Below are 13845 nucleotides of genomic sequence, written 5' to 3'. Positions count from 1 at the left end.
GTTCAGACTCAAGAAAATGGATTTGTGAGAAATAGGTTTCATCTAGTCTTATCATGCTTTAACTTTTATTATCTTATCGAATCATTCTTATTGTGATTGTATCATTTCTGACTGAGGTTAAAACAATGTCAGTCTATTTCAGTCTATTTCATGTGAAACAGTAACATCTAATGTGTTCATGTCTTGCTCATACTTATTGCTTATTCCAGCTGACGTGTTGAGGTGAAAATCACAAACTACAAGTCTAAAGTGCTCCATATTACAATAATCCCCCCTATTTTGCTGATATTGTGTGTCTGTGAAGCTGCTTGAGATTTGAATTGATTTCTGTTTTCATTAAAATGGTCACTTGACACATTATTACAGCATTTTTTGTTTATATTTCATTCTGGAGTAGGCTATAATCTGCTATATTGCTCAAAGCAGAGATTTCCTCCAGTCCAGCAGGCGGCAGAAGAGAGCAGGTTTATTCCATTAAAGTGATCAGAGAGGAAGAAAAAGACATCAGATCCACAGCACTTGCTGCTGTCATTCAGTATCTTTGCTGCATCTTGGGACGTTTTTCTTCAGGATCCTGTGGAAAGGACGGATTTTGATTCTTTAATTTGGTTATTTAAAACCATGTTCATTCAAATCCAGCACTAAATGATTTGTTCTTCAAGATGTTCCAGCAGTGAGTGAAATGGATGTGTGGCAACCGTCTTATTAGTTTAAAAAGTACAAAATAACCCCCTCAAGAGAAACCCCTGCTGCTTCACCTGCTACAGTAGAGGACCTTTTTGTCAATCTGACTCCGGTTTCACACTTCCGCTGGATTTACTTCAGACTCACTCCAGTAATTTGGGCAGTTTTTTTAAGAGGATCTCTTCCGTAAACACCAGGCCGATTTTTGTGGATCAATCCCTGTGAACCATCATGGCCAAAGTGCAGGTGCTCAACGTGGCTGTTCTGGATAATCCCAGTCCTTTTGGAAACCCGTTTCAGTTCGAGATCACATTTGAATGCATGGAGGACTTACCTGAAGGTGAGAGATTCCAAAAATTAACATTATTTAACAGGTATTTTGCAAATAATGTGTAAATAATCCAATACCGAATTCTTTAGTTGCCTTTTTTAGGATCATTATTCCTTAAATAGCAAGAATCATAAGGATATTCATGGAGATTTAAGCGGGAAAGCTCTTATTGTCAGTTTTTAATGTTCACGCGCTTAATATTTTGGCGCCGGCGGGGAGTTCGATGACAGCGCGTGACCGCCCCTCTTTCCCTGATTGGTCTGATAGGAGACGTGAGGCGTGATCGGTGTGCTTGTGCTGGCTTTGATTGGTTGAAATTTGTTTGACGTCACGTGTCGGGAAGCGCTATGAAGATTTTGTGGCAGAAGAAATTGAGATTCAGTTGCGCTTTATCAACATTGAATTCGCTTCTTTACTGAAATACATTGTTTTAGTGTATAAACACAAATAAGCGACGACTCTTGAAGTTAGTTAGCCTCTTTAATTTATTTGGTAAATTGTATATCTATAATCAAAAATGGACACTCTTAATCATATGGTTTGTCTTGTAGAATTTGAAAACATTTTTCTCCCAGACTTGTAAATTATAATCAAGGTTTTTGTGAGCCACTACAATTTTATTAGTTTTATTTTTATCTATTTATGTATTTAAGTATAATGTAATGTCATTATGCCATTATATTCTGTACAAGTTTCTATTTGTTGTGTAGAATGTGTAGAATTTGTTTATTTTTTCCCCTATTTTTTTATTTTTTTTGTTATGCCTTTGGACATTTTTACTTTTTCCCATGATCATAGTTAAAAAATAAAACGTCAGGCATGTTTCCACAGTTTTTCACACAAAAAAAGGAAAAAATGTTATTCAGTTATTTTCAGTTAACGTTATATAAACCAACTTAATTGATTAGTCCACTTTAAAAAAAAAAAAAAATTCCTGATAATTTACTCACCCCCATGTCATTCAAGATGTTCATGTCTTTCTTTCTTCAGTCGAAAAGAAATTAGGGTTTTTGATGAAAACATTCCAGGATTATTCTCCTTATAGTGGACTTCAATGGCCTCCAGATGGTTGAAGGTCAACATTACAGTTTCAGTGCAGCTTCAAAGGGCTTTAAACGATACCAGACGAGGAATAAGGGTCTTATCTAGCAAAACGATTGCTCATTTTCAAAAAAAAAAAAAAACAACTATATACTTCATAAACACAAATTATCGCCTTGTACGTGCTTCCACTTTCCGTATTCTTCAAAACGCTTACACCGTATGTCCTAGAATACGGAAAGCGGAAGCACGTACAAGGCGATAATTTGTGTTTATGAAGCATATAAATTTGTATTTTTTTTTTTTTTTTTTGAAAATGACCGATGGTTTCTCTAGATAAGACCCTTATTCTTCGCCTGGTATCATATAAAGCCCTTTGAAGCTGCATTAAAACTGTAATTTTGACCTTCAACCGTCTGGAGGCCATTGAAGTCCATTATAAGGAGAATAATCCTGGAATGTTTTCATCAAAAACCTTAACTTCTTTTTGACTGAAGAAAGAAAGACATTAACCTCTTGGATGACATGGGGGTGAGTAAATTATCAGGAAAATTTTATTTGAAAGTGGACTAATCCTTTAACAGTGATCAGATATGACACTTAATGGCCACATAAAATGCTCATAAAAAGTTGTTCAGTCATGGCATCAAATTTGTAGTCCAACCACCCAACTCTGAACATTTTAAGAATAGCAGTTTTTGATTTATAAGTAAAATAATGTTTGTGGTTAACACAAATACAAACCCTCAAATGATACGTCTGATATCATAACCACATATGAAACTTGAAATACAAATATAAGGACTACTAAGGCTGTCCAATTTGTCATGCATGTAAACTTACATCCTTGTGGTAATTTTTCACTAAATGTTCTGTCTACTTGCAGCTGTAATTTTTACTACTAAACATTCAGTCTTGAGTTTATTGCATTGGAAAGACCTTGTGCAATCGAGAGATTTGAATATGCTGTCACTGAATATGTCTTATCCCTCGGTTTCTGCCTCTCTCTCAGATCTCGAGTGGAAGATCATCTACGTTGGCTCTGCAGAGAGTGAGGAGTATGACCAGATTCTAGACTCGGTTCTGGTCGGCCCAGTTCCTGCAGGAAGACACATGTTTGTGTTTCAGGTGAGCCGAAATACTAATTCCTGGTTCTGTGCAATTTGATCATCTTCCTGCATTCAAATCTCAGCTCAAAGCAGTATAAATAACACCTTCTTGATACATAAATGGCAGTGCACTGCCACCTAGAGATAAACTGAGAAAGTAGATCTGTAAATTTGCCATAAAGTGCACAAAGTGGATTGGAGAGAAAAATATTCAGGTGAGGCACTGAGATTTGATCTGCATTTATCTTTTGGAAACAGTGGACAGCATCTTTACAATCTACTTAGATTAGTCTTGAAATACACAGGGCCTTTTGTAGATATCAGGTTATTTAATGAGTGAACCAAGAGTTTCTCTCTCTTGACCTGATTGACAGGCGGACGCTCCAAACACAGGGCTGATCCCTGAGAGTGATGCAGTGGGCGTGACCGTAGTGCTGATCACATGCACCTATCGGGGACAGGAATTCATTCGCATTGGCTATTATGTCAACAATGAGTACACAGACCCTGAGCTACGGGAAAACCCACCAGTCAAACCCGACTACACACAGGTGAGACATTACATTTAGATCGTGCTTTACCCACTAATAGCTATGTTTCCATGCACTTATTTTTATGCGCATTGTGGGATATCTCATAAAAAAAGCTAAATAGAAACGCCAAGATGTGCATAACTTCTAAAAATGTGCAAAAAAAAATGTATGCGCTCAACTGAGTCGGATACATTTTTTATGCGACATGAAAACGTGCATAAACTACAATGGAAACACTTTACTGAATAAATTTTTAGATGCACATCAAAAAAGTATGTGACTTTGCGATGGTCCAGTTATGCCGTCCCAATCAGCAGACCGATCTTGTTGCACAGCATCTGAAATGCTGTTTTGGTCATTCTGAGGAAAGTTCGGTATATTTCCCTCCCAGAAGTGTCTCACATGATTGCGTATTATATACGTAAATTATTATATACAGTGGCTTCTACTGCAGCAACTTACATTTTTCTTAGTTATTTTTAGCGCCAATTTATGAGGAAGTGATGTTTTTTGTTCTCTTCAACTCATTGGATGGAAACGCTGCTTTATTCGTAAATGTTTTATGTGAAATTCCAAATTTGTTAAATTCACAACTTTGGATGGAAACATAGCTAATGTTACAGCACAATTGTTTTAATGTTTTTTTTTTTTTTAAAGACTAAGATTCCACAAATTCTGGTTATACTGCTGTTGAAAAAGGAATTTTTTACATGAAACCTTTAAAATGAAATGTACACAAACAAAAAAAAAAAGTCAATTTAAAAATGGAATATCGCATTAAAAAATTGTGAAAAAAAGCATAATTTCCATCCAGCGAGTAGAAGGGAACAAAATCATCACTTCCTGATAAACTGATGCTAAATATCACAATGAAAAATTTAGGTTGCTGCAGTAGGCAAAGACACTTTTTGTCTTTTTTCGTATATAATAACTTGCATCTCAGAGCACGTAGACGAACACAATAGACCATTTTGGAGCAGACATCACAGTTACGACACTTATGCACATTTTGGTGGTAAAAAAAAAAAAAGGGTAACAAGTGGAGGAAAACAGGCAAAATCCACAAATGGGCAAAAAAGGTCTTCATTTTTATAGAGTACTGTCATCAAGGATGGCATTTAAAGCAAAACGCAGACATTTTTGGTTGCAAGTCATTAAACAGACAGACTGGACTGATGAAATCTGTGATGATTAGTTTACTATTAAAGCATGATTTTTATCTCACAATTCTGACTTTTTTCTTGCAAATCTGAGATTATATCTCCCAATTTGGACTTTATAACTCGCAATTGCGAGTTTATACCACAGTTCTGAGGAAAAAAGACAGAATAACAAGTTTATATCTTACAATTTTGATTTTTCTTCACAGAATTGTGAGAAATAAACTTGGAATTGCGAGAAAAAAGTGAACAGAATTGAGATTTATTCTGTGGCTTCCACAGACTGCTGCTGCAGAACTGTTATTTTCTGCCACCAGGTTGGCTCCGCCCACAAAACATTTCATCACTTTTTGCAAACACCCAAATGGTCTATAAATGTGGTCATATTGTCTTGCTATTGGAGACGGAAGACCGACTTTGCGCAAGTGTTCGAAACAGAAAACAGAAAGACCGAAACAACATTTGCTCTGTGCAACGAGATCAGTCTGCTGATTGGTCCAGTTATGCTGTCCCGAAATTCACATGACTTTTTTGATGCGCATCAAGGAATTTATTTGGGTAAATGTGTTTCCATCATAGTTTATGCGCATGTTTTCTTATCTGATAACACATTTATCCTCCTCAATTGAGTGCATTTTTAGAATTTATGCTCACCTTGATGTTTCCATCCAGCTTTTCTTTTAATGCAAAATCACAAAATGCTCATAAAAATGTAACAGAAAGAAGTAAAATTATCAAAGCATAGATATTTTCCTTTACTGATTTTTACTGAATGAGCACATAATGCTTTATGAATTATATAATGATTTATAACATCAATATAACAATACGTATAGACATTATTAACATACAGTACAGTCCAAAAGTTTGGAACCACTAAGATTTTTAATGTTTTTAAAAGAAGTTTCGTCTGCTCACCAAGGCTACATTTATTTAATTAAAAATACAGTAAAAAACAGTAATATTGTGAAATATTATTACAATTTAAAATAACTGTTTTCTATTTGAATATATTTGACAAAGTAATTTATTCCTGTGATGGCAAAGCTGAATTTTCAGCATCATTACTATAGTCTTCAGTGTCACATGATCCTTCAGAAATCATTCTAATATGCTGATCTGCTGCTCAAGAAACATTTAATGTGTACAATTGTACAAAATATTTGTGTACAATATTTTTTTTCAGGATTATTTGATGAATAGAAAGTTCAAAAGAACAGTGTTTATCTGAAATCTAATCTTTTGTAACATTATAAATGTCTTTACTGCCACTTTTGATTGATTTAATGCATCCTTGCTGAATAAAAGTATTCATTTCTTTAATTTCTTTTCAAAAAAATAAAAATAAAAATTCTTACTGACCCCAAACTTTTGAACGGTAGTGTATAATGCTACAGAAGCTTTGTATTTCAGATAAATGCTGTTCTTTTGAACTTTCTATTCATCAAGGAATCCTGAAAAAAAAAAAGTACACAACTGTTTTCAACATTGAAAATAATCATAAATGTTTATTGAGCAGCAGATCAGCATATTAGAATGATTTCTGAAGGATCATGTGACACTGAAGACTGGAGTAACGATGCTGAAAATTCAGCTTTTCATCACAGGAATAAATTACTTTGTCAAATATATTCAAATAGAAAACAGTTATTTTAAATTGTAATAATATTTCACAATATTACTGTTTTTTTACTGTATTTTTAATTAAATAAATGTAGCCTTGGTGAGCAGACGAAACTTCTTTTAAAAACATTAAAAATCTTAGTGGTTCCAAATTTTTGGACTGAACTGTATATACATATATTTATATTGAAATTATTATGATTTTACTTGTTGACTGATTACATGATTAATCTATTACGGATGAATTGGAATAAAGCAGGAATACAGATATGAAAAAGAAAGTGAATGTAGACAAGAAAACCCATTAACACTCAATACACATTATGCATGTTATATATTGAGAGTGTATTTGTGTAACACAGATCTGCTGCATTTGAAATGCGGTAATGGCGGTCGGATCAAAGAGGCAGGTGGCTGCCGTTTATAGTCCAGTATCGTTTGTAATTCATTCATTCTGCTAAACGATTCCGGGTCGCTGCCATTGTGCGTGTTGTTACAGAATCCCGAATTTCCATCAGTTCATTCTGTTGCGAATTAAGAGATTCTTAAACCATTCAATGAATATGTAAAACTCATTTCATATTTGACACATGAAACAGTTTGCTTTAAAGCATAGAAATGGGAAATGGCCACCACTACTGAGATATGTCTTAATAATAATATACTGGTAACACTTTATATTTAAGGTTTCTATTTGTTATCATTGGTTAAAGAGGTCATGGCGTGGATTTTGTTTATTATTTTAACATGTTCTTTGAGGACATTTAATGTTTTTGCACAAAACAACAAATATATACAGTACAGTCCAAAAGTTTGGAACCACTAAGATTTTAAATGTTTTTAAAAGAAGTTTCGTCTGCTCACCAAGGCTACATTTATTTAATTAAAAATACAGTAAAAACAGTAATATTGTGAAATATTATTACAATTTAAAATAACTGTGTACTATTTAAATATATTTGACAAAGTAATTTATTCCTGTGATGCAAAGCTGAATTTTCAGCATCGTTACTCCAGTCTTCAGTGTCACATGATCCTTCAGAAATCATTCTAATATGCTGATTTGCTGCTCAAGAAACATTTATGATTATTTTCAATGTTGAAAACAGTTGTGTACTTTTTTTTCAGGATTCCTTGATGAATAGAAAGTTCAAAAGAACAGCATTTATCTGAAATACAAAGCTTCTGTAGCATTATACACTACCGTTCAAAAGTTTGGGGTCAGTAAGAATTTTTATTTTTATTTTTTTGAAAAGAAATTAAAGAAATTAATACTTTTATTTAGCAAGGATGCATTAAATCAATCAAAAGTGGCAGTAAAGACATTTATAATGTTACAAAAGATTAGATTTCAGATAAACACTGTTCTTTTGAACTTTCTATTCATCAAATAATCCTGAAAAAAAATATTGTACACAAATATTTTGTACAATTGTACACATTAAATGTTTATTGAGCAGCAGATCAGCATATTAGAATGATTTCTGAAGGATCATGTGACACTGAAGACTGGAGTAACGATGCTGAAAATTCAGCTTTGCCATCACAGGAATAAATTACTTTGTCAAATATATTTAAATAGTACACAGTTATTTTAAATTGTAATAATATTTCACAATATTACTGTTTTTACTGTATTTTTAATTAAATAAATGTAGCCTTGGTGAGCAGACGAAACTTCTTTTAAAAACATTAAAAACCTTAGTGGTTCCAAACTTTTGGACTGTACTGTATGTTGAAAAACTTTCTTTTTACCCTTCTTTCTGACCCTCGGTCTAAAATTATCCTTTTTTAAGTGGCAGCTCTGACTTGTCAGTAAATGGACACTGTTATGATTGGCTAATGTCATTGCATAGTAGGGCTGGGTAAAAAATATTGATGTCTCAATTTTAATCGATTCTCATTTTTACAAACCGATAACGATTCTTATATCCCAAGAATCTTTTACACTAGCCTGTTTACAGCTGATAAATGAACACAACATTGTAGCGCACCTCCCATCCATTAAATCACAATAAGCTTTGTTACTTTTGATAAGAAACAATGTCTCAGATTTCAAATTCTGTCCGTCTTATTATGAAATTCAAACAAGTATCGTTTTGGCACTCTTTAACGTGGTGACAGATCATGTGGCGTGCCTCAGATCAAGTGAAGCGCCCGCGCGGCGCACGTGAACGGATCATCTCTTCCTCTATCTTCAATACCAGTTACAGGCAACAGAGCGAAATAAGTATGAATGAATACCAAATGACTCATGTAATCGCTCATTCAGTGCTTCAACCGTGCTTCAAAGACCTTCAAAAACAGCTTGTCAACAAGCTCTGAAACTTGCAGGATGTTTTAATAGTACAAACACCTCGTATATGTCTAATGATTAAGGCAAATTAGATTTCTCATGTCATAACCCCTTTAACTACATTAGTTCACATGAGCTAACATTGAAAAATAGCTTTAAAGCATTTATTAATCATAGTTAATGTTAATTTCAATGTTTACTAATACAGTATTAAAGGGTTAGTTCACCCAAAAATGAAATTTCTGTCATTAATTACTCACCCTCATGTCGTTCCACACCCGTAAGACCTTCATTCATCTTCAGAACACAAATTAAGATATTTTTGATGAAATCTGAGAGCTCTCTGACCCCTCCATAGAGGGCAATATGATCAACACTTTCAACGTACTAAAGACATGGTTAAAATAGTCCACATGACTGCAATGGTTCAACCTTAATTTTATGATGCGTTGAGAATACTTTTTGTGCGCAAAAACTAATTTTTGAATGAGAGTGAGAGAAGAGAAGAGATTGTTGAATAAAGTCATTACTTTTGTTTTGTTTTTGCGCAAAAAAATTATTCTCGTCGCTTCATAATGTTAAGGTTGAACCACTGCAGTCACGTCAACTGTTTTAACAATGACTTTACTACTTTTCTGGACCTTGAAAGTGATAATTAAATTGTCAGAAAGCGCTCGGATTTCATTAAAAATATCTTAATTTGTGTTTCGAAGATGAACGAAGATCTTGCGGGTTTGGAACAACATGAGGGCGTGTACTTCATGACAGAAATATATCGATTATTTGTGGATGTAGTATATCAGATACAGTACATGGCAAATTTTCTAGAGGAAAAAATCTCAACTAATGCTGTAAACAACACATGAGAGTCAGTTGGTATACTTTACTATAATATTGAAGGTTAAATTAACTTATTTATATACAGACACAAATTACACTCAATTATGTTCTTTTTTATAATAAATAAAGTTTAGAATTACTTAATCATATTTCTACTCCAATTTGTTTTGTTTTTTTAAATATAAGCATTTAAATCATGGCTGTCATTTATTCAAACATGCATTAAACATTGAAGAACATTATAATGAATATGTAACGGTGCATAGTTATATTTATCAGAATGTTGCTCTCTAGAGTTCACTTTTCTAGCTGACTAATGAGTTTATGCTCACTGAATATGTTTTTCTGAGGTAAATGTGATGTTACGCGACCTTGTTTACAAGCTGTTTTATTGACGTCTTTCCGAGGTTGAAACACTGATTGGGCGATTACACGAGACATGATACGGATTTCAGTAAGTTGCACTGTGTATTTTAACATACCTTCAGATGTTCATGCATGTTTATTTCGCGCTGTAACTGGTATTAAAGCGGAGGAGAGGATGATCACATGCTTCTCTTTAACTGAGGCGCTAAAGCGATCTGTCACGCCACATTAAACAGTGCCAAAACGGTATTTATTTTTTGAATCTCATAATAAGATGGACGTCATTTGAATTCTGAGACTTTGCTTCATATCAAAAGTAAAAAAGCACAAAGATTATTGTGATTTATTGGATGGGAGACGCATATTCTGCTCATTCATCAACTGAAAACAGACTAGACTAATCGTTTCTTGGGATATAAGAATCGATATCGGTTCGTAAAAAATGAGAATCGATTAAAATCAAGAAATCTATTTTTTTTTTTTACCCAGCCCTATTGCTCATTGTTAATATTAGCGCATTAACTAACTGTAACTAGTGGGACCTTGTTGTAAAGTTGTACTAATATATATTATATTTTAATGAATAATGTAAGCACTGTGTCTTTAAACGACAGATTCAAATCCAAATCATTGTTTGTTTGTTTTTTTCAATTTTTCATCATGTTTTTTTTTTCCGCAGCTACAAAGGAACATCTTGGCATCAAACCCTCGGGTGACCCGTTTCCACATTAACTGGGAAGCAACTGTGGACAAGATGGAAGATTCAGAGAATGTAGATCCCGCCCCCAACACAATGCTCCCGCCCACCTCCATGCCCGGCAAAGCCCCGCCCCTTGGACTCATGCCTGACAACTCTATGGACTGCTTATAGAACTCACACACAACAACATACAACCTCATACATAAAGTAATAAATGTATTATCTTGTATTTATACACCTACATGTTCTCACAGTTGTGACTGGACACACACACGCGCACTCATCTCCATCCTCTGGCACTTATTATTGCTCTGATGCCACAGCTGGAGCAGTCAGGGACTTCGCAGGCCTCTTCTTGCACTCCCTGTCCTGAACACCAGGGGGCGGAACCTGCAGCACCAGCAGACACGGACTGTTTTCTTCTGTTTTCCTGTGGTGCGCATCACTAGTGGAAACATGTTCAGGTCATCAAAACATGTTCGAGTCACATTTCTCTGCGCAATTACAGAAATGAGAAATTATATTTAGCTTAAATGCAATTAAGCATTTTTAGGACCATTATTATTTTTACATTCTGAGTAATAAATCCCCCATGTTGTCTTTATTATAATGCAAAACAAGCTCATTTTCATAAATGCAACATGATTAATGATTATAATAATAATAGAACATTTTTATTGATGATGATAATAATAACTGGTATAAATTGTAAGTTATTATACATCAGGGTAGCGTTGATACTATATATATCATCTGTAAGCTTTGTTTTCTTAATTCTGGTGTGAAATGTGACTGACATGTTTTCGTGAGATTCACGCTGTGATACGTTACGCTCAGAAATCAGAACTTTTCTGGGAGTGTTTTTGTTCAGATATGTTTGATCTTTGAAAACCGTCACATTTCCAACTCTTTCTGTTTTGTTGGGGTGTGAGTTTATTTAGAGAAGTGTTTTGTTATTTCGGTTTTAATCGGAATGCCTGGTTTATATTGTAACTTTTGTTGCCTTATTTCATCCCATGTGATATTTGTTTGAGAAGTCTTTGATTGAATAAATTTGAACTTTTGTCTTTGTAAAACTGTCTTTGGTTTTCTCTCGCTCTTTTATACAGACACACCCTGTGTGTGTCTTTTTATGATGTTGCTAAGCAACAGATATTAGAGATGGCACTTTGGGCTGCTCCACCTTTGATCCACACATCACATCAGACAACTACTCTTCCTTTCATCCCTCCATCACTCCCTCTGCTCTCGTCCCATAGTTTCATTTTCCTTCCCTCTATTCTCTGTCCTCTGATCTGGGTCTGTGGAAATATGCAGACTGTGGGTCAGAGGGGCGACGGACGGACACACTGGCATCTGGTGTGCTGTGGAAGATGGTAAAGTTAAATAAAATACAACATTTTAAACTAGTGGAGTCTTTGCTTTATGTTCAAGGAATTTCCAGGATGACTATGCAGTTTACATGGAACAATGGCAGCAGTGTTATTTTACTATCAATGATCAGTGGTCCGATCCAACAGACGAGCTGCTGTAGCTCAGATTGCTCAAGAAGTTAATGCTGGTTCTGATAGAAAGTTGTCAGAATATACAGTGCATCACAGTTTGTTGCGTATGGAGCTGCATAGCCGCAGACCAGTCAGGGTGCCCATGCTGACCCCTGTCCACTGCCGAAAGAGCCAACAGTGGACAAGTGAGCATCAGAACTGGACCACGGAGCGATAGAAGAAGGTGGCCTGGTCTGACGAATCACGATCTTTTACATCACACACGCATATATATATATATATATATATATATATATATATATATATACACAGGTGCTGGTCATATAATTAGAATACCATCAAAAAGTTGATTTATTTAACTAATTCCATTCAAAAAGTGAAACTTGTATATTATATTCATTCATTACACACAGACTGATATATTTCAAATGTTTATTTCTTTTAATTTTGATGATTATAACTGACAACTAAGGAAAATCCCAAATTCAGTATCTCAGAAAATTAGAATATCACTTAAGACCAATACAAAGAAAGGATTTTTAGAAATCTTGGCCGACTGAAAAGTATGAACATGAAAAGTATGAGCATGTATAGCACTCAATACTTAGTTGGGGCTCCTTTTGCCTGAATTACTGCAGCAATGCGGCGTGGCATGGAGTCGATCAGTCTGTGGCACTGCTCAGGTGTTATGAGAGCCCAGGTTGCTCTGATAGTGGCCTTCAGCTCTTCTGCATTGTTGGGTCTGGCATATCGCATCTTCCTCTTCACAATACCCCATAGATTTTCTATGGGGTTAAGGTCAGGTGAGTTTGCTGGCCAATTAAGAACAGGGATATCATGGTCCTTAAACCAGGTACTGGTAGCTTTGGCACTGTGTGCAGGTGCCAAGTCCTGTTGGAAAATGAAATCTGCATCTCCATAAAGTTGGTCAGCAGCAGGAAGCATGAAGTGCTCTAAAACTTCCTGGTATACGGCTGCATTGACCTTGGACCTCAGAAAACACAGTGGACCAACACCAGCAGACGACATGGAACCCCAAACCATCACTGACTGTGGAAACTTTACACTGGACCTCAAGCAATGTGGATTGTGTGCCTCTCCTCTCTTCCTCCAGACTCTGGGACCCTGATTTTCAAAGGAAATGCAAAATTTACTTTCATCAGAGAACATAACGTTGGACCACTCAGCAGCAGTCCAGTCCTTTTTGTCTTTAGACGCTTCTGACGCTGTCTGTTGTTCAAGAGTGGCTTGACACAAGGAATGCGACAGCTGAAACCCATGTCTTGCATACGTCTTTGCGTAGTGGTTCTTGAAGCACTGACTCCAGCTGCAGTCCACTCTTTGTGAATCTCCCCCACATTTTTGAATGGGGTTTGTTTCACAATCCTCTCCAGGGTGCGGTTATCCCTATTGCTTGTACACTTTTTTCTACCACATCTTTTTCTTCCCTTCACCTCTCTATTAATGTGCTTGGACACAGAGCTCTGTGAACAGCCAGCCTCTTTCGCAATGACCTTTTGTGTCTTGCCCTCCTTGGGCAAGGTGTCAATGGTCGCCTTTTGGACAACTTTCAAGTCAGCAGTCTTCCCCATGATTGTGTAGCCTACAGAACTAGACTGAGAGACCATTTAAAGGCCTTTGCAGGTGTTTTGAATTA

The 13845-nt window shown here is 35.5% G+C and overlaps 1 protein-coding gene across 1 annotated transcript; it reads left to right on the top strand.

Annotated features, from left to right (window-relative positions):
- The first annotated feature begins 476 nt into the window (after positions 1–476).
- On the top strand, positions 477–11759 carry asf1bb (anti-silencing function 1Bb histone chaperone). Its single transcript, XM_048207069.1, has 4 exons — positions 477–1024; positions 3069–3184; positions 3540–3716; positions 10663–11759. The coding sequence occupies exons 1-4, from the start codon at positions 916–918 to the stop codon at positions 10852–10854; spliced, it is 594 nt and encodes a 197-aa protein (XP_048063026.1). The 5' UTR covers positions 477–915; the 3' UTR covers positions 10855–11759.
- The last annotated feature ends 2086 nt before the right edge of the window (positions 11760–13845 follow it).

Source organism: Megalobrama amblycephala, linkage group LG1, assembly GCF_018812025.1.
Source record: "Megalobrama amblycephala isolate DHTTF-2021 linkage group LG1, ASM1881202v1, whole genome shotgun sequence".
NCBI classification, from domain to species: Eukaryota; Metazoa; Chordata; class Actinopteri; order Cypriniformes; family Xenocyprididae; genus Megalobrama; species Megalobrama amblycephala.
The sequence above is the reverse complement of the archived record's forward strand: the minus strand, read 5'-3'. Positions and strand labels throughout refer to the sequence as shown.